Source organism: Callorhinus ursinus, unplaced genomic scaffold (genome assembly GCF_003265705.2).
Source record: "Callorhinus ursinus isolate GAN/ISIS: 27379988/994484 unplaced genomic scaffold, GSC_fseal_2.0 scaffold8, whole genome shotgun sequence".
Lineage (NCBI taxonomy): Eukaryota > Metazoa > Chordata > Mammalia > Carnivora > Otariidae > Callorhinus > Callorhinus ursinus.
In genome coordinates, this window is record NW_027397070.1 from 14318806 (window position 1) to 14341268 (window position 22463).

At 34.8% G+C, this 22463-nt stretch overlaps 2 protein-coding genes across 9 annotated transcripts in view; one reads left to right on the forward strand and one right to left on the reverse strand.

The window, feature by feature from the left end:
• MIPOL1 (mirror-image polydactyly 1) overlaps positions 1-22463 on the forward strand; it is a 346606-nt gene that overhangs the window by 146745 nt on the left and 177398 nt on the right. The window lies entirely within an intron of this gene.
• FOXA1 (forkhead box A1) overlaps positions 21735-22463 on the reverse strand; it is a 185202-nt gene continuing 184473 nt past the window's right edge. Inside the window, exon 5 of the mRNA XM_073895112.1 lies at positions 21735-21822. Within this exon, the coding sequence (XP_073751213.1) occupies positions 21800-21822 (23 nt within the window). The 3' untranslated portion in view covers positions 21735-21799. The remainder of the gene's footprint in view (positions 21823-22463) is intronic.

The following is a 22463-nucleotide window of genomic DNA, read 5'->3' on the forward strand; positions in this document are numbered from 1 at the left end:
TCATCTCATTTAAAATAAATTTTACCTATTTATGTTAAGAAATTGGTTTCTTGAAGAACACACTTTTGGACATTTAATGTTTTTAAATAAGTTTACATTAACCATAAATATGCAGACATCAGACTTAAGAAATTTCACATATACTGCCTTTTTTCCCTCTTTCATTTTATTTATTTATCATCTTTATCGTATATCTTTAACTTCCTACAGTTGAGCTTCTCCACTGTAATTCCATTGAAAGCCCTTCATTCTTAGATTATAAGTGGCATCTGATGATTAAACTTGTGAAACTTATTCCCTATCCTACTCAGTATCCCAGTCAATGTAACTAGAATACATTTCCATTTTGTTGGCCCTGCCCTTTTGAAAACTTTCCTATAATTCTCTATTGCTATATCCTCATCATTTTTTTCTTTGATTGCTCTTCTTTAGCTGGTGCCTCCTTTTCTACCTATTCCCAAGTTATGTGATTAGTCCCTTATTATTCTTTAAAAAAAAAAACCAAAAAATTTTTTTAGAGCAGTTGTAGATTCACCACAGTAGAATTGAGCAGAGAGTGCAGAGTTCCCACATACCTCCTGCCTTCACACATGTACATGCCCCGGTGCCCAACACCAGAGTGGTATATTTGTTACAGTTCACAGATCTGTATCAGTGTAACCCACAGTCCATAGTTCACAGTAACCTATGCATTCTAATGTACATGACACATATCTACCATTGTAGTATTATACAGAAGAGTTTCACTCTAAAAATCCTCTGTGTTCTACCTCTTTATTTTTCTCTCCTCCTAATACTTGCCGGCCATTAATCTTTTTACTGTTTCCATAGTTTTGCCTTTTCCAGAATGTCATATAGTTGGAATCATACAGTATGTATTCATTTAAACTTTCATCATACCTTTTGATGGCTGTGCAGCTCATTTGTTTTAATGTCTAGTATTCCATTTTCTGGGTGTACACAGTTTATTTATTCACCTACTGAAGGATATCTTGGTTGCTTCCAGATTTGGGCAGTTATGAATAAAGTTGCTGTGAACATCCATTTGCAGAATTTTTTGGACATATATTTTTCAACTCCTTTGGATAGATACCAAGGACTGCAGTTGCTGGATTGTATGATAAGAATATACTTAGTTTTGTAAGAAACTACCAAACTATCTTCCAAAGTAGCTGTGCCATTTTTCATTCCTTCCAGTAATGAATGAGTTTTTGTTGTTTCACTTTCGCATCAGCATTGGGAGTTTCTTTTATTGTAGGCTTGTTTGTTCTAATTTCATCCATTCCTACAGTATCACCTATTATTTATGTCCTAATGACTACCTTCTGCCCTTCCACTTAGATCTTAATGTTTCCTTAACCTCAACAAGTTTGAAAACAAATTGCTAATTTGACTCCCTAAGCCTTTTCTCCGTGGAAAGAAGTCAGGACCTGAGACTAACACTATTGACTGTATAACTTAACATTTATTCCCAATCATATTCTCCTTTGTTTGTCTTTACTATAAAAGCAGGAGAAGTTAAACACTTTCTTAGCCTTTCTTTTTACCAGTGTGACATAAGAGGAATTCTACAGCCAGGGAGAGAGAAGTTGGAGAGTCTCTGGAAAAGTTTTTGTTTCCCTCACATAGGACAGATGAAGCAGGCACCATTCCTTTTTTTCTTATTACCTTGAACACTTCCTTGCTGCCTGGAAGTGCAGCAGCCATTTTATAGCCATGAGGAAAACACCTGAGAGAAGCTGGCCATTAACATCAATTAAGCCCCTTAGCCAATGAGCTACTTTGAGAACATTAAGCACCCATACCCTGATTTCTTTTTCTGGTGATAGACATACCCTATATTTTAAATTGCTCCTAATAGTTTTCCATTATTTACTTCCAAATTGATCAGTTAATATCTATTAATCAATGATACTACCATGCTCCTTAGACATGTAGGCTAATATAGTTGACATAATTTTCGTATTCTTTTTTTAAGCTGTCATCCACCATAAAGCAGTGGGACATCCAGTATTGTCAATTCTGTAATGATGATTTCTCGCCCATTTTCCCGCCTGTTCTTATTATCTTACCTCTACCCTATGTTAGGTTCATGATCTAGACGATAATATTACAGACATACCTCATTTTATTGTGCTTTACTTTATTGCACTTCACAGATAATACATTTTCTGCAAATTGAAGGTTTGTGGCAAACGGATGCCAAGTAAGTCTATCGGAGCCATTTTTTTTCAATAGTATTTGCTTATTTTGTGTTTTGGTAACTCTTTTGCAGTATTTCACATTTTTTCATTAGCGTTATTTTTGTTATGGTGATTTGTGATCAGTGATTACAACTCACTGAAAGCTCAGATGATGGTTATCATTTTTTAACAATATTTTTTATTATGTTAATCACCATACATTATATCATTAGTTTTTGATGTAGTGGTCCATGAAAAATAAAGTATTTTTTAATTAAGGTATGTACATTTTGTCTTTTTAGACATGATGCTATTGCACAGTTAATAGAATATAGTATAGTGTAAACATATCTTTTATATGCACTGGGAAATAAATTCATTTGAGTTGCTCTATTGCAATATTTGCTTTATTGCAGAGGTCTAGAAGCAAACCCATAATATTTCTGAAGTATGCCTGTACCCTCCTAACTAACTCTTCTGTCCTCAGTTTCTCACCTCTGTAACCAGTCATCACTTTCATTTGCAATCATTCTAAAACACAAGTGACACTTTCCTACTCAAAAACTTTCACTGTCTTGCATTTTCAACAGTATGAGAAAATAGAGATATCCTGAATGACCCTTCTGATAAAAAAGAAATGAAAAAGGATGGCCAAAATTTATAATTTAAGTTTATTTTACAACAACATTATAGAGAAGGCAGGAAGATAAGGAATTTACAAAGGCCTAAAACAACAAGAAATGAGGGCGGGAGGCAAGGAAGGGGAACTTGAGAAGTAAGTGATTGCCCGAAGTTGTCTTTCACCCTGAGAGCATTTGTCAAACCTTGGTGAATTTTCCATTTTAATGGTTTCAAGGGCAAGACAAACAAGAGATAGAGCCTGGAGCCTGTTTAAGCCAGAGAGTGTAATGAGATATCCTCTCTTGAAGCTGGTATTATAATGGCCACACCATTAGTGTTTAGGTGAACAAGAGTCAAGCCCTTCCTACAAAATAAGGTAACAAAGGAATTTGACTTTCTTGACTATGGAGGGAGTGAAATCGCTGAGAATTCATCTTCCTTGTCCAGCTTTCAGGCAGGCAGGTTTAGAACCACACAGGTTGCCTGAATTCTTGCTATTTGTGTAGTTCTAAAAGCTGAGGATTTAATTGAAGTAGTCCTACCCTGGAGGGGCCCATAGACAACAAACTAAATTACTTTCCATTTAGCCTCTAATATTTCTTGTAGATAAAATTTCAAAGACCCAGAGCTATCAAAAAACACGTAAGAGAAAAAAGCACTTCTAATGAAAGTTAGTGAAAACATAAGGAAGCAGAATCATATACTTCAACAACAAATACTTTAGGTATTCTAATTATTAGTCACAGAGTATAAGTGTTTAAGTAATATCTTCAAAAATAGTTGCTTGAAAATAAGAGCAAGGAAAATGACCAAAAATGATCAAGTAAATTTGGGAAAACTAAAGAGATTGAATTTACAGAAATTAATAAAATAATTAAAATTAAACAGCAGATAGGTTTAACAACAGATTACATACAATGTAAGAAACTATTAGTGAACTGGTAGATCTGAACCAAGTATGGAAATGGAAGCCAGAAAGACGAAGAAATGAAAAATATAAAATAGATGTTGACATAAAAGATAGAGTGAGAAGATCTAAAATAAATCATTTAGAATTCTAGAGTAGATAATATTGGGAAAGGAAAAGGGCAAGATACAAAGAAATCATGACTGAGCATCTTCCAGAATTGTCAAATGACAAAAGCCTTAGATCCAGGGGATACCAAATGAATTCTAAGTATGGCAAATTAGGAGAAACTGCAGAACATTTAAGTTAAAGCTCTTAAAAACAGCTGTTAGAAAAGACATATTTAACAAAGGAATAGCATTTAGACTCACTTCTCAATAGTAATAATGGAATAATTTCTTAAATATCCTGAAAGCAACAATGGGAATAATTCCTTAAATATGCAGAGAGAAAGTAACTGTCAAGAGCAAGAGTGAAATAATGGTCAGATAAATAAAAAACTTCAGTTGCTTTCTATTATGTGTAGAGTATAATCCAAACCTCCTAATTTAAGACTTAAGAATTTAAGACACCACACTACAATTTTAGCCTGTTTTTTTTTTAATTTTCCTTCTTCTTTCTTCCTTTTTTTTTTTTTACTATTTCTCTCTTTGTAGTCTTGATAAACCCTAACCATCCCCCACTACTTCCTAAATATGTCATATTCTTTCATTTCCTCTGATCTTTACTTCTGTTATGACTTATTTAATTCTGTATCTAGTATCAGTTGATTGCTTACGTGTCATCTCTAAATCAAAAACTTGAACATAAGGGATCATAGCCTTTTCAGGTTGCTGTTCTCTTAGAATTTAGCACATTGTTGAACTCATTACATAATCACTAAGTATTTGAAATCAGAAATTAGTTTTAATCTATCCTAGTTGAAGTCAACATATTTATTAAGTATTTACTAAGTTCAAGACATGGAGGATATGGAATTATTCCAGAATAATGTCTTCGTGGTCACTAACTGGGCCCAATTAAAACTCTCTAGAAAGATTTCTGTCTTGTGCTAAAGTGTCTTCACTCATGAATTGAACAATGCAGTGTCAGGAATTCTAGTTTTTCACTATTGGCTTGAAAATATCGATAGACTAGATTTTTGTTTATGCATTTTTTTTCCTTTGCTATTTAGAGTTCACTGCAGGATAAGCTCTTTTAAGAGAATGAGTAAATAGCAAGCACTATTATTTACATTTGATAGTAAATAATAATATAATTTCTTATGATGAAATCATACATTGAGATGAGTTATTAGTCATTCGCTTATATTGGCCATGTAAATGGACTGTCTTTGATATGCCCAGATGATATCACCTTTCTACTGTCTGTGGAGTATGGTTTTAGATTATTTTCTAGTGGATAACTGCAGTAATAGATCTTGAATTTAAAATCCTGAATTTCTCCATTTACTAGCTATATAGCATTGGGAAGATCTGAGATTGGCTATTTGTAAGATAATGAGAGCAAATATATTGTACAATTGAGAAAATGTATGGACAATATATAAAGTAGGACACATTATTCCATGTGGTGTGGTAGTAGAAAGAACATTTGTGTAGGTATCAGACACTTGTTTTCTTGTCTGCTGTACCATGAACAAACTGTATGATCTTGTCAAATTATTTTACATCTTTAAAACGAGGAAGTTTAATAACATTTGGAGTCATTTAAATTAGAAAATGTGATTTTATAAATGTGTAGTGTTATATCATAGATATATATTTATGAGATGATGAATTCAGGCCCACATAGATTCTGCATTAAGGGAAGAGCAGTCCATTTTAAGCTAGTATGGTCTTAGGATGACCATATAATTTATCTATAAATGAAGACTTTTTTTTAGAACAAAAGAAATATGATTAAAAATTATACCAGGACAAAGGGTTGTGGTTACAAAGGGGCGGGGGGGGGGTGACACAATGGATCCTGTAGTGTTAGAACAGCTCTGTGTCTTTGCTTGTGGTGGTGGTTACATCTACATGTGATAAAATTGCACACACACACACACACGTGCATGTGAGGCTAATGAAGTCTAAATAAACTTCATGGGCTGTGCCAGTGTCAGTTTCCTGGTTTAGGTACTATACTGTGATTATGCAAGATAATAACCATCCAGCGAGGTCAGATACAGGGTGCATGGTATCTATGCCTATGTCTTTTTTTTTTCTTTAACTTCCTGTGAATTTATAATTATTTCAAAATAAAAAGTCATTTTTTAAAAAGTGAGTCATTAATCCATCTCATGCTCGAGGAAAGGAATTCCATAAGAGCATGGATACCAGGAGGCAAGGATCGTTAGGGGCCATGTTAAAGGCTGCCTATCACAACTTGGATGTAAAGAAACACCACAGTTTTATATGCCCAAAACCAAACTCATGATCTTACCCTGAAAACCTGCTCATTCTGCAGGCTCTATCTGAAAAGAGCATCTCCACCTTATTGGCGGCTTAGGCCAGACTCTTGGAGTTAGCCTTGATTTCTCTTTCTCACTCACACTCCACATTCCATCTGTAAACAAATTCTCTTGGCTCTACTTTTGGTGCATATCAAGAATCAGTCACTTCCCATCACTTCCACTGCTACTCCTATCTTTCAGGTCTCCATCATCTCTTGGCTGGATTATTGTAAAACCTACTAGTGGTTTCTTATTTCCATCCTTACCTCCTCTATTCTCAACACAGCCTCCGGGACCATCCTATTAAAATATAAATTAGATCACATTACCCCTCTGCTAAGAACCCTTAAGTGGCCCGCCATTTCAGTCAGAGAATCAACCTACAAGACCTCTTGATCTGGCCCTCAGTTTCCTCCTTGGCACCATCCTGCACTTTAGTCATACTCCTCTCTTGCTGGTCCACAACCATACCAGGCATGCTTGCATCTGAAGGCCTTTGTACTTTCTGTTCCCATTCCCAGGCATCACTTCCCACCCCCCTGCCCCCTGCCAATATTCACATGGCTTACTTTCTTAATTCTTTTAAGTCTGTTCAGATGCCACCTTTCAGTGAGGTCTTCACAAGCATTTTCTCTATACCCTTCCCTGCTTTTACTCCAGAGTACTTATCTTCCAAGAAAGTATACATTTTACTTATTTATTATATTTATTGTCCATTTTATCAATAGAAATGACTGCTCCATGATCAAGGATTTTTGTTTACTTTGTATACCTCTGTATCTATTAATGATATTAAAAATACCTGACAGTAAGTCAGAGATAACTGACCAACCATAACAAGATGCCAACTGTTAACAATTTGTATGGCTGTTCCTATGCATAACAGCTGAAAACCACCTCTGACTGGATCTCCTACAAGTACACATAGTAGCCACTGAATAAATATCTCTTAAGTGAATTAATACCACACATGCAACTTAGTATCTGGCTTTCCCTACTTAACACTTCATAGGCATTTTCCAGTACACTTACTCTATAAATATCAACCTAATGTACTACATAATTTGCAATGCACAAATGCATCATAATTTTAATTCTTCCCTTAATGTTGAATATTTGAGTTGTTTGTAGCTTTGCATTCTTATGAACACCACTGTGAAAAATATTTTTGTAGGGCGCCTGGGTGGCTCAGATGGTTGGGCGTCTGCCTTCGGCTCGAGTCATGATCCCGGGGTCCTGGGGTCGAGTCCCGCATTGGGCTCCTTGTTGAGCGGGGAGTCTGCTTCTCCCTCTCCCTCTGCCTTTCCCCCTGCTTCTTCTCTCTCTGTCTCTCCCGCAAGTGAATAAATAAAAATCTTTAAAAAAAATAAATAAAAAGATGCATGCTTGATTTAAATAAAAAAAATTTGTATATTTTAAATATTTTGTGTATTTTAATATTTAACCATATTTAGCACATAAAAATTTGGTTATTTTTCAGATTTTTATTTTTAGTAAAACAAATAGTTTTAAAAGCCAGATGGTTCTGGGGGCACGTGGGTAGCTCAGTCACTTAAGTGTCTGACTCTTAATTTCAGTTCAGGTCATGATCTCAGAGTTGTGAGATCCAGCCCTGTGTTGGGCTCTGTGCTGGGCAGGGAGCCTGCTTAAGATTCTCTCTATCCTCCGTCTGCCCTTCTACCCCTCCTTAAAAAAAATGCCAAATGATTCTATAAGGGTTCTAATAAAAAATAAGGCAGCCTCTCATTGTACCTCTCCTGATTTCTGCTCCACAGGAAAAAAATCACTTTGAACTCTTTCAGCCATTTATTCTGTATCTATACTATATTTCTAAGTGAAAAGCTTATAGTTTTTTTTAATTTTTTGTTATTATTAATTGACTCCCTCCTATGAAGATGAAGATTTAGCTTTCTGTTAGATTAGTGCTTAGTATTTACATTATTATAATATTCATAACTGACCATATAGTATTCTTCAGACATCTCAGCAAGAATTATATTTTATGTCATGACCCAGATAATATACAGACGTACAAATATAAAACTAAAGCACAATAAAATGTAAGGAAATAATACATGCTCTATTGACATATTTGTATTCAGACATTTTAAATTCTCGTTAATTTTTTTTGAAACCTAATGCTGGTTGTGACCCTCTAACTGGGTGACAGTTCTCCCATGGGTTTCTTTTGGGTTTCTATGTGTTTCATAAGCAGAGGCCCGATTGACCTTTGTTCTGAAATATGTTCTGGAGGGTATATGCTTAGCAAACAGTCTTGGAAGATAGAGATAGTATCTCCCTCTGTAGCAGAAGGCAGATTTGTTTACTGTCCAATATAATAAAAACAAAGTCTCCCCCTCTGAAGCAGAGATCATGTAAGTTTGCTTGTAGTATATTATAAAAGATCTGGCTTCCCTGAGTTTGTATTTCTTTAGCTGTAATTCATTCCCACTGTGTGTGCAGTATCCAACTGTTCCCTTCCACATTGTCCCCATGGGAATTGGGGAGCAAAGACCACCAATACAAACATGAAGCTTAGGTGTTTGTGCCATGTCTGAGTAAAGTTCTTTGAGATGCAGAATTCTTGTCTTCTGCCAGTATGCATGAAACTGGCAGGCTAATTTGTTAGCCTCAAAGTAGGATAAAAATATTTCATCCTTCACACCCTTCACAGTTCCTTTCTTTTTCAATATTTTGTTTTCCTCAGAATTATAGTCTAGATTTCTTTGTTTGTATACTGTGTATCACTAATACATCCAAACACTCTCTACTAGATATAAATATCTTGTTAATACATTCAAATATTCCAGGTGACCTAAAACTATTACTCTTTTTTTTTTTAAGGATCCGAACTGATTGTCCTATAGGACATTACTAGTCTTGGAACCTACCTTCAATGTAATTCTGTGGCTTCCTTTAGTTTCTCCTATGTTGGATCACCTGTTTGCTGTATCTCATTTTTCTCCTGCTTGACTTAACTCTTTCGTTTGTTGGAGCATACTTTCTAATAGTTTCCTGGGGAAGGATACATGTGAGTTAAATTTTTAAAGACTGTATGGTATTTCTTCGAGATAGATATCTAGAAGCAGAGTACTTGAATAACAGGATGAACATTTAAATTCAGATCCCTAGACTCACTTTCAGGGTTACCAAAGCAGAATACTTGACAAAAGGCCCAAAAAGCTTGTGCTTTAATTTTATTGTTTTCAAAGCTTCTAAAAATTGAATTTCTCTTTTAAAATGTATACATCCATTAAAACCAAAATGAGATACCATGTCATACCTATTAGAATGGCTAAATAAAAAAAAAAAATACTCAAAATAACAAATGTTAATGAGATGTGCAGAAACAATCTCTCCTACACTACTGGTAGAAATGTAAAATGATACAGCTGCTTTGGGAAACAGTTTACCAGTTTCTTATAGAAATATATTTAACAGGGTTGGCTCAGTTGGTTAAGCAACTGCCTTCAGCTCAGGTCATGATCCAAGGTCCTGGGATCAAGTCCTGTGTCAGGCTCCCTGCTCAGCAGGGAGTCTGCTTCTCCCTCTTCCTCTGCTCCTCCTCCCCACTTGTACACGCTCTCTCTCTCTCTCTCTCTATCTCTCTCTCAAGTAAATAAATAAAATCTTTTTAAAAAGAAGAAGAAGAAATACATTTAACACATAACCCAGCTATTGCACTCCTGAGTCTTACCCTAGAGAAATGAAAATTTATATTCACAGAAATGATGTACAGAAATGTTCATAGCAGCTTTATTTGTAATTGGCCAAAACTAGAAAGAGGGTAGATATCCTTTAGTATGTCAGTGGATCAGCATCCACACAATCAACTATGATTCATCAATAAAAAGGAACAACTTACTGATACATGCAGCACCTTTGATGGTTCTCATTACGTTGAATGAGAAAAACCAATATCAAAGGGTTAATCCATATGATCCCAACTATATAATAGTCCCAAAGTGACAAAATCATTATGAAGAAGAACAGATCAGTGGTTTCTTGGAGTTTGGTGGAAGAGCTTGAGTATGACTATTAAAGTCTAACAGGGAGTTTCTCTGTAGTGTAGTGTTATAACAACTCTGTAGTCAGATTTTATAATATTAAAATTCATAGAATTACATACCAGGAAGGGAAGCTGGAAGGGAAGATGTAAAAACAGATGAAATCCATATAAGGTCTATATCTGAGTTAATAGTATTGTATCAATGTCAATTTCCTGGTTTTGACAAGATACTATGGTACATATATGATATTATCACTGGGAGAAGTTAAATGAAGGCTATGCAGGAACTCTATACCCTCTTCAAGTTCTTGTGGGTCTTGAATTATTGCAAAATAGGAAGCTAATTAAAAAGTTATACATGCTCACCATAGCCAATGAAATAAATGCTAAGATATATAAAGAACACTTTAGTAATATCCCGTTTGCCCCCCTCACAGTTTCTAGACCTGCCAAATTAATCTCGACAGGAATTACAATAGTGGATATCCTTGTCTTATACCTGATTTTAGAGATATATCTATCAGATTTTTTGCCCATTTTTGAATTAGGTTGTCATCTTTTCGTTGTTGAGTTAGAAGATTCCTTTATATATTTTGGATACAAGCCCCTTGTCAGATATATGATTTGCAAATAGTTTTCCCATTCTGTGGGTTGTCTTTTCAGTTTTTTAATGGTGTTCTTTAACAAACAAAAGCTTTTAATTTTGATTAAATTTGAGTTATGTCTTTCTTTCTTTTGGTTGCTAGTGCTTTTGGTTCTGATCCAAGAAGGCTTCAAAATCACAAAGATTTACATCTGTGTTTTCTTCTAGGGGTTTTATAGTTTTAGCTCTAACATTTACATCTATGACCAATTTTGAGTTAATTTGGAGATCTTATATAAGTTAGGGTTCAGATGCTTTCTTTTACATGTGGATATCCAGTTGACTCTGTATCATTTGCTGAAAGAAAAAAAAAAAAACAAAAAAACCTGATTCTTTCCCTATTGGATTGTCTTGACACCCTCCTCAAAAGTCATTTGACCATATATATGAGAGTTTAGTTCTGGACTCTAAATTCCCACTTTTTGTTTTTAAAGATTGTTCTGGCTGTGTCAGTTTTGATGCTAATGTTACTAGCTTAATGAATGGCATAATTTCTACTTTTAACTATGGTCTTGACAAGTTTAAATTGAATTGGAATGGTTATGTACCACTGGAAGCCAGTGATTCCAGGCCCTTTTTTTTCCTCTATATTGTTATTAATGTATTTTATTTTATTTTTTTTAAGATTTTATTTATTCATGAGAGACAGAGAGAGAGAGAGAGAAGCAGAAGGAGAAGCAGGCTCCCCGCTGAGGAGAGAGCCTGATGCGGGACTCGATCCCAGGACCCTGGGATCATGACCTGAGCCGAAGGCTTAACCATCTGAGCCACCCAGGCTCCCTATTAATGTATTTTAAATAAAAGTAGAGTAACTTACCAATATGTCAGTTGGTGTATAAGTGACATAGTGAGAAATATAGTGGCAGGAAATTAGTTTGAGAAGAGAGAGAATTATACCAGATCTTATACAAGTTGTAGTTCACATTATTGAAGTGTGTGGGAATACTCAGAGGTCAGATTTAGAAGAAGTGAGATAAATGGAACAATAGTGATTTCCAACATTTGACTCTTGGTACACAGAAATAAGTGGTTCACAGAGGAGACCAAGAAGAAATAGATAAGAAGATGACCAAGAGATTGTGTTATGACAGAATTCAGAATAGAATAAAACTCCATGAAGGGAGTGGTTCACAGTGTCAAATGCTACAGAGAAATCAAATAGGATCAAAGTGTCCATTTGATTTGGCAGTTAGGAGGGCAGTGGTCGCTTTGTCATTGCAGTTTCAGTTCAGTGGTTATGGTGGTGGTCTTGAATCTAGTAAACTGCTGAGTAAATGGAACGTGTAAAAGTGGAAAAAATATAAATTATTTTTTGAGGAGCTTATTTATGAAGTAAAAGTGCAAGGGTTAGAATGTAATATGAATGGAACATTGAGGATGATTTATTTTAAAGAATGGAAATTATCGCAAACATTTTCTCAGTCATTCTCCTTTTATAAGAAGTCTGATATGTGGCTGTCTAACCTAAAGCTAGCTAGTGGCAATCTGTATGTCCTGGCTCAAAAAGATTACTAAGTCAGATAACAATTTAATAAACTGGACTTGGGAAACTGAGAAGGAACGGGCCAATTTTGAATGCTGAGCCAAATGATCCTGAGGTAGACTTAGGGCCAGGTAGCCTGCTATAGGCCATGTGCAATCTGAAGTTATGAAGTAGCCAGTTGGAAAAGTCAGAGTCATTGTATTAAAACACAAAACTCAGAGTAAAGGAAGTGGAGAGAAATTCTGCGCTGATTCCTAACAGCATTCTGTTCCCATGCCAGACTTTGTTTTTCACACAATACATTTTTCCTTGAGAGAGTTCCTTTCCTTATAACACGCAAGACGGGCAGCTAGACCAGGTCTACAGTCTTTGCATACCAAATGGGGAATTGCCATGACAGCATTCATTACAGGCTCTCTGAAAGACATAGTTATGCTGAAGGGTGGGTCTGTGGATTCCAGCACCAGGTATAGCCAAATCACCAAAGCCTGTGTAAGTTCATCAAGACACAATAAAAACTGATGAGGTTCAGATGAAATAACTGTGAACCAAACCTCTTACCTGGAAGGAATACTGAATTTCTTTGGGAAACGTACCATTATCAGTGGAGATTATCAGTGGCAAACCACAAAAGCAATACTTGTGAATTCTTACATTTAATTGCTCTTAACATTGGATGCCAGTGGTTTTCTAATTTTAAATTTCATAATATTATTTTGGGAATGTGAGATTTTATTTGATACATAGTTATAGAAATATAAAATTACATTGCATTCAGGCGCCTGAGTGGCTCCGTTGGTTGAGCCTTTGGCTCAGGTCATGATCCTGGAATCCTGGGATCGAGTCCCGCATCGGGCTTCCTGTTCAGCAGGGAGTCTGCTTCTCCCTCTGACCCTCTCCCCTCTCATGTTCTCTCTCTCTATCTCATTCTCTCTCTCAAATAAATAAATAAATAAATCTTAAAAAAAAATTACATTGCATGCTCTCCTGTCTTATACATTTTGTAATATGCCAAAAAAAATCAAAATGAATACTTGAATGATGACATAAACTTTCAGTAGGGGACTGAATATTAAGCACACCAGGCCAATTTATCCTTATGTGAGCTAGCTTTAGATAGATCTTGGAACTCTTTTTAAATCTTTGTATCTCCTTGTCTTAGGAACTGTTATTTCCTTTGACTGAAATGCCCTACATCCCCTATTGCCCTACCTCCTTTGTCCAGATAGTATCTACTCATCCTATCTTCAGTTTGGCCACAGTCCTCTTGTCTATCAACAAACCAGAGAGGTATTTGGATGGTAGGATGAAATTGTTTTAATATCAAAATAAGCACTGATTTGTAAAGAAATGGAATTTGTGAGAAACTCAGTGCTCCCAGGATTTCCTCCTGGCCTTTCCTATCTGTGTCACATGAACAGTACCTTCAGTCCTACTTTCTCCTTTGCCTTCTGCTCTCACCTCAGTATCTCCTCCCCTTTTTTCCTGGCCTGTTGAGTTTTGCTATTACAGTGTGCCAAGACATAGAAGAGAAGTTATTCACGATACATTGTTGGAATCAATACCCTGGGTAGCTTTAAAAGCAATAAAGGTCCACTTGACTGGTTGTTAGGTAATGAGTATAGGTTAGCGGTTCTTGACAGAGGCATGTATTAGAATTATCAAAAGAATGTTAACAAAATAATAAATCTGGGCCTAACCCAAAGCATTCCGAATTGGAAAATCTTACACTGAATTTGAAAACTTGCTGACATAGATAGACTTGGTGTTTGAAAATAAAATAGGTACAAAATATTTCCCCAACCTCTTTTTTAGGCCTTTAGATTTTTTGTTTCTGAAAATGATATATTTGTTTTCTACCCACTGTGCTTTTAATTTTAGTTCTGTTTCATTTTTTTACTTGATTTCAGTACTGACTTGATGTTAGTATTTTGGTGGCATTTTCAGCTTTATGTCTTTTTAAAGTGCTTTCTTGGTATTTTAGGGGTAAGCTAGATGAAGCTATGTAAGGAATGCTGGCCAAATGAAAGTTTCCTTCTTCATTTTTAGTGTTTCCAGTAGCCAGATTCTACACAAGTTTGTACCTTATAGTGATTTGGAATAATTTGGACATGTTAAATTCTCTTATGAATTGAAGTATACTAAAATATACTAATTTGAAAAATATAGGGCAAAAATCCAGATGGTTATTTAAAATACTCTGAAATTTGTTTTGATTGATTTTTTTAAAATTACATGTTCTTTCCAGGCTAAAAATTTATATTTAAAAAACAAACTTTCGATTATCAATTACAGTTAGTGTACTTTGGCTACCAAGTAAAAGTGTTTCTGATTTGAGACATGATGATGGAAAGCAGTTAAATACTTCATTAGAGATTACATAAAATTCTCAGTAAAATTAACTACATTAAACAATGTAGTTTCCTGTACCAAGCAAATCCTTGTTCTACTAGCATACTTGACATGAGTGTTTTTCTAGACACACAGTTTTTAGTAATGCATCTGTAGAACTTGAGCATGTACATTTTATTAAAGAAAATGAATATTCGCAAATTGACATAGCTGTAGTTTGCCTTCTATACCAAAATGACTTTATTGTGTTGTTCAGTGTTGGTTAGTTTTTCTGTTATGTTGATGCATTAAAACAGATATTAAATTTTATCATTAATTCAGTGCCTGGTCTCTCATCAAATCCCCTTAATTACAAATTGACTCCAAGGATTAGACAGCATGGATTTTAATTTTAACTGAAACAAAAAAAAAAAAAGCATCTTGAAAAATCACTCTTGCCTAGTGACTCATAGACACATTTTAAAAGATCCTATTATTTATTGCTTAGTATTTAAAATGCAATACGAAAAGCATATCACTAATATTTTTATTATCTCACAGTCATATTAAATATATATTTTAGAATATATTTCATAGTCTTGAAAAAACTCTGAGTACAGCTTTAGGAGTTTTGATAACTTGTAACCTTTTCTTTAGAAAATGTTAACTTTGAACCTTGCACAATCATAACTGTTTCCAAATGACATTTATATTATCTTGTATTTCTACTTCTTTAATTTCACAAAATCATACAGTGTGGTTTTATATATTCCATGGAAGTGTTTACAATATAATCCAATATCCTGTTTCCACTATTATATGTAGTTTGTGATTATTTAGTGAAGTCTTCACTTCCTTTTAGTACTTGATACTTTAAGTTCAGAATCATTTTTGTACATATTACACTGAAGATACGTAAGCATTGCTGTCATTACTAAGAATGCCAGTTTTTAAAATTGAATTTATTACATAGATTATTCATTTTAAATACTAGAATGACTATTTGTTTTTGCTAGAATAAGAGGATAATGAAATTCACTCATGATCACAGTGATCGAAAAGTACATTTGTCCACTATATTTTTGCCCCTTTATGTGGTGATCAGCTTGAACTCTGAGATGCCTTTCCAAAAATTCACTTAATATTCTGATTCCTGGAATCCAACTTGTGTTAGTCACTTATGATGGTTTTTATCTAGATTCATAAGTTTTCAGGTAATCACTTTATTTTTAGAAAGACCAAGTAAGGGTTACCAATAAACCCTAAGTATTCTGAGGTAAACAATTTGTTTATTAATAAATTCTATTGTGCTAATTACCTTCACATTTTAAAGATTATAAAATATGAGCAATAATGTTCTTTCTAGTTAAACAAATATCACATATCATTTATTTTTTTATTATGTTATATTAATCACCATACATTACATCATTAGTTTTTGATGTGGTGTTCCATGATTCATTGTTTGCATATAACACCCAGTGCTCCATGCAGTACGTGCCCTCTTTAATACCCATTACCAGGCTAACCCCTCCCCCCCACCCCTCGCCCCTCTCATATATCATATATTTTTGTAAATTTTATTTTTAAATGACATTCTTTTATGAGCTTTCATTGCTGTTGCTATTAAACTGGATTTTTATATGTTGAAAGATATTTGGTGTCCAAATGAGCTCAGCTCATCATGGCAGAGAAAAAAATAAATTGCCTAGAAACGGATTGTTTACGTAATATTAGATGGTAATATAAACCAACAAAAGCAAGGAAATTAACTTCTAAGGCTGACACGCTGCCCTTTCCTAGCTCCTTTGTGCCTGTAGGTATCATATACGTGTGGTAATACCAAAGTACAGTGGACTCGGTTAGGAACTCTCAAACTTAATTCTAAATTTCCTTACTTCGTTGGTTTATGTCACAACTTAACATTATTATTTCGTCTCTTATTCTATATAATGTCCTTCACATGTGAGATGAAGGAGTGCATGGGTGGATCTGAACAAGATGGAAAAGTTTATTTGCTTTTCTCTCATTTACAGTTGATTGCCTCTGATTAGCAAGTGTTATGCAGCTCTAATATTAGTTTCTTTACATTTTGAATAAAGATAATACAAGAGAACATTATAAAATACCTGAAGAAATTTTTGAAAAAGGATAGATACTGATTTTAAAAAAGTGTTATTTACTCCTAATTTTTACTCCCATTAATTTTTATCACTTTCTTATTATTAAAGGCAGATATTTCTCTTTATAAAAAAAACTTAGAGCAATGAGAAACTCCTGGTGTTTTATTATGAATAGTCAAATACACAAGTATGACTTTATGGAACAGTTCTTACATGAACTGAACAAAGGAATTATATGTGGAAATCTGAGGATAGGACTAAACCTCCCAAAATAACCTCCAGGATTAATTTGGGAACCTCATAGATACTTGGCCATTCTCTTAACAGCACCTGTTTCTTGATGCTTGTGATAAAATGTAAATAATTCATTCACTTTGGTTTTTATATTCACTAGTTAAGTAGTAGCTCATCAATTGTTAATGAATGTTATCCTTGCTTTGGGGGACTGTATTATACAATTGTAGGGACTAAATGATATTTTAGTATTAGAAAATTTATTCGGTTTTTTAATATAAGTACCATGTCTGTAGCATTTTGGAAATTGTTTTGCTTTTTGTTTTTCTCTGTAAATGATTTCTACTCCTATTTAAGTATCCATTAAGACACAGTTTTCTGGGGTGCCTGGGTGGCTCAGTCCTTGAGCGTCTGCCTTCGGCTCAGGTCATGATCCCAGGGTCCTGGGATGGAGCCCCACATCGGGCTCCCTGCTCAGAGGGAAGCCTGCTTGCCCCTCTCCTACTCCCTCTGCTTGTGTTCCCTCTCTCTCTGTGTCTCTCTCTGTCAAATAAATAAAATCTTAAAAAAAAAAAAAGACAGTTTTCTAAGGGAGAATTACATATTTTCAAGCTTTGAATTTTTCTAAGTCTAAATCTTTTCTTGCATGGTCACCAAAGGTATTTAACTACTTAAAAAAAAAAAGATTCTTATTCATTTCTGATTTATGTGTTAAACCTTAGAGGAACAGATCAGATACTTTCTGTGAAATGTATATATAGAATGAACTATCTAAATGTGGTCAAACGCAAGATTTTACTCTCAGAAACTAGAGAAACTGCCATTAAACATGGTAGAAGAGGGGTTGTAAGGTTGGAGGTGGTGCTAATTCTTTAAGAAATTCTGCTTTCTATTTTGTGTAATCAATATTTAATTGGTTACACTTAAAAGTAGTGAAAAAATATCTAATTGTTAGATATTTGTGAAACAATACTTTAAGCTCTTACTTATTTTGAGGTGTTGAAAGGTGAAACATTTGGCATTTTCTTTTTTGACATTGCTTTAAAAAACAGAGGGCGTGAAAGAGGCGTTGCAACATCAGAGTTAAGGGTGTTTGTGGTTGTCCCTGACAGCAGCTCTAGTTTTAAAACACCTGTGTTTACTTTCCAGCTTTTCAGAATCTGCCTGAAAGTGGCCTAAGAATGGCACAGGCCTTCATGATGGCTGGGTTTTTTTTTTTTTTTAATAATACATGGAAAAACTAAACCGTGTACTTCAATTTTCTATTGCAAGCATTTACTTGTCTTATACATTTTATCTCTTTATATACTTACATGTGTGCATTAGATAATACATGATTTATATAATTTATAGATTATAATGTAACAAAGGCATTTATTTGTATAGATTTTTCTTGTTGTTCACTAACTAGAAAAAGCTGAATGAAAACAGGTAACTTTTTAACTTTGTACAAATGTATTTTCATTCATAATTTGAAGCCAGTGAAAAAATGAAAATTCAAATACTTTTTTGGAGAGAAATGAATTTGGCCTAACATAATTATTATATTATTTTGTTAATTTATTATCCACTAGTAGGTATTTCTCAATTTTTGTTTATATGTTTTGCTTTAGAGGGTTTAGTTTTTGAAACATTTTTTGTAAATCAACAAATGTGATTTCCTCTTTAGGTTAGGTTATATCTTTAGTGATTTCAGTATAGGTTGATGTTTCAACTTACCTATCATTACTTAATGCTCAGTGTTTCCAATTTATAGACGTGATTTTTAAGTAATCATTTAGTACATTTCTTATTATCTCATCATATTCAAATGACACCTACACATTATATAAACTTTATTCTCAGAATTGAGATATTCCTAGGTATGGCAGTTTAGTTTAATAATATTTATTTTTTGCAAATTTGTTTGGATTTTTTTTTTGTTTTCACACTTCTTGTTTGTTACAGTAGATAGAAGCCAAATGTCATATATTCTGTGATGCGTTTTTTTTTTTTTTTTACAAATTCTTAATTATAGTATAGTAGCAGGACATTTCCATGAGATTATAGTTAATGTCAAGCCTGTTTGATATGTAGAAGGAATAATTTCATTTTTTGTTACGAGATTGGTGTTATTTCTCCATATAACTAGTTATATTAACTATTTGTGTAATTAAGTCCTTTGGAGAAGCCAGTGCTAATTTTGAATGTTCTCCCTAGGAAAACACACATACACAGAAATTTGCATATAATTTCAAGGAGTTTATTCCCCTCCCATGCCCATCAATGTGCCCCAGGTTAAAAACCCCTATTCTAGGTCTTACTTTCTTTAGAAAGTGTTAATTCTTTAGGTAGTTGTTTAGATAGTTGTTAACCTGATAAATCACAGAGAATCACTGAGTCAAAATATTAAGTGCTTAGTACAAATTACCATGTTAGGAATTGAATAACTTTATAAGGCAGTAATTGAGGGGCACCTGGGTGGCTCAGTTGGTTAAGGGTCTGCCTTTGGCTCAGGTCATGATCCCAGGGTCCTGGGATCAAGCCCCCACATTGGGCCTCCTGCTGAGTGGGAAGTCTGCTTCTCTCTCTCCCCCTGCCCCTGCTCCTGCTCTCTCTCTCTCTCTCTCTCTCTCACTGTCATGCACACGTGTTCTCTCTCTAATAAATAAATAATATCTAAAAAAAGTAATTGATTTTTATCAGCTTTAAATATACATAGTATTTTAATAATGTATGTCATATCTTATAATGACCAAACATATGTCAGTGTCTTAATACCATCATCTCAGTGGATTTGAAATAAAATTGATAATTATCTCATTTTTCTAGATAGAAAGAATTCACTATATACCTATGATATTATTGAAAGATAAAGTCAACTAATATTATTACATAAAAGCTGTAAAAAATTATATTCAACTCAAAAACTGAATCATTTTTTTAGTTTTATTTTATTATGTTAGTCACCATACATTACATCATTAGTTTTTTATTCTATTTTTCCCCGTAGTTTTCTTTTTCTTTTTTAAAAAATTTGTTATGTTAATCACCATACATTACATCATTAGTTTTTGATGTAGTGTTCCATGATTCATTGTTTGTGCATAACACCCAGTGCTCCATGCAGAACGTGCCCTCTTTAATACCCATCACCAGGCTAACCCATCCTCCCACCCTCCTCCCTTCTAGAACGCTCAGTTTGTTTTTCAGAGTCCATCGTCTCTCATGGTTCATCTCCCCCTCTGATTCCCCCCCTTCATTCTTCGCCTCCTGCTATCTTCTTCTTTTTTTCCTTAGTATATATTGCATTATTTGTTTCAGAGGTACAGGTCTATGATTCAACAGTCTTACACAATTCACAGTACTCACCATAGCACATACCCTCCCCAATGTCTATCACCCAGCCACCCCATCCCTCCCACCCAACGCCCACTCCAGCAACCCTCAGTTTGTTTCCTGAGATTAAGAATTCCTCATATCAATGAGGTCATATGATACATGTCTTTCTCTGATTGACTTATTTCGCTCAGCATAACACCCTCCAGTTCCATCCACGTCATTGCAAATGGCAAGATCTCATTCCTTTTGAGGGCTAAATAATATTCCGTTGTGTATATATACCACATCTTCTTTATCCATTCATCTGTCGATGGACATCTTGGGTCTTTCCATAGTTTGGCTATTGTGGACATTGCTGCTATAAACATCGGGGCGCACATACCCCTTCGGATCCCTACATTTGTATCTTTGGGATAAATACCCAGTAGTGCAATTGCTGGATCGTATGGTAGCTCTATTTTCAACTGTTTGAGGAACCTCCATACTATTTTCCATAGTGGCTGCACCAGCTTGCATTCCCACCAACAGTGTAGAGGGTTCCCCTTTCTCCGCATCCCCGCCAACATCTGTTGTTTCCTGACTTGTTAATTTTAGCCATTCTGACTGGCGTGAGGTGGTATCTCATTGAGGTTTTGATTTGGATTTCCCTGATGCCGAGCGACGTCAAGCACTTTTTCATGTGTCTGTTGGCCATTTGGATGTCTTCTTTGGAAAAATGTCTGTTCATGTCTTCTGCCCATTTCTTGATTGGATTATTTGTTCTTTGGGTGTTGAGTTTGATAAGTTCTTTATAGATTTTGGATACTAGCCCTTTATCTGATATGTCATTTGCAAATATCTTCTCCCATTCTGTCAGTTGTCTTTTGGTTTTCTTGACTTCTTTTGCTGTGCAAAACCTTTTAATCTTGATGAAGTCCCAGTAGTTCATTTTTGCCCTTGTTTCCCTTGCCTTTGGCGCCATTTCTAGGAAGAAGTTGCTGTGGCTGAGGTCGAAGAGGTTGCTGCCTGTGTTCTCCTTTAGGATTTTGATGGACTCCTGTCTCACATTTAGGTCTTTCAACCATTTTGAGTCTATTTTTGTGTGTGTTGTAAGGAAATGGTCCAGTTTCATTCTTCTGCATGTGGCTGTCCAATATTCCCAACACCATTAGTTGAAGAGACTGTCTTTTTTCCATTGGACATTCTTTCCTGCTTTGTCAAAGATTAGTTGACCATAGAGTTGAGGGTCCACTTCTGGGCTCTCTATTCTGTTCCATTGATCTATGTGTTCATTAGTTTTTGATAATAGCGTTCCATGATTCATTGTTTGCCTATAACACCCTGTGCTCCATGCAATATGTGCCCTCTTTAATACCCATCACCAGGCTAACCCATCCTCCCACCCCCCTCCCCTCTAGAACCCTCAGTTTGTTTCTCAGAGTCCATAGTCTCTCATGGTTCGTCTCCCAAAAACTGAATCATTTTGATGTATGCCTCCATCTAGGTGGATAATGCTCAGCTACAGGAATTATATATAATAATATGTATCACCTGGAAGATAATGAAAACATGCGGAAAATAGCTGTAATAATTGAGTTTTAAAATATGAAAGCATTTAGGAAAAAACCATGTTTTAAACATAGGAAAAGCAGTTAAATTATTTTTTTAAAGATTTATTTGAGAGAGAGAATGAGGTGGGGGGGCGGAGGAAGAGAGAGAGAGAGTCTTAAGCGGTCTCCACTCTACACTGAGTGGGGAGCCAACACAGGGCTCATTCTCATGACCCTGAGATCACGGGACCTGAGTGGAAACCAAGAGTCCAACGCTTAACCAGCTGTACCACACAAGCGCCCCAAGCAGTAAAATTATTTCAAGTGACATAAATTATATGACAGATAACTAAAATATTTATACAAGGATTTATAATAATACTATATTATATATAGTTTAACATACATCAGAAAAACAGTTTTGGTCAGATGGAACTACTGAGATAAAGACTTATTTAAAGCCTTCTATTTTCATTTTCTCTGACTACTAATGAGGAAGTAAAAGGGAGAAAAGATATTCTTAGTGTTGTTAGTACATTTGTTTCCAGAAATTCTCAAATTGCATAACTTAAATCATGAAACTTGATATAGGATTTCTATTGGGTGTGTTGATTTTGTCCTGGGGGCAATTGTCTTTAGATA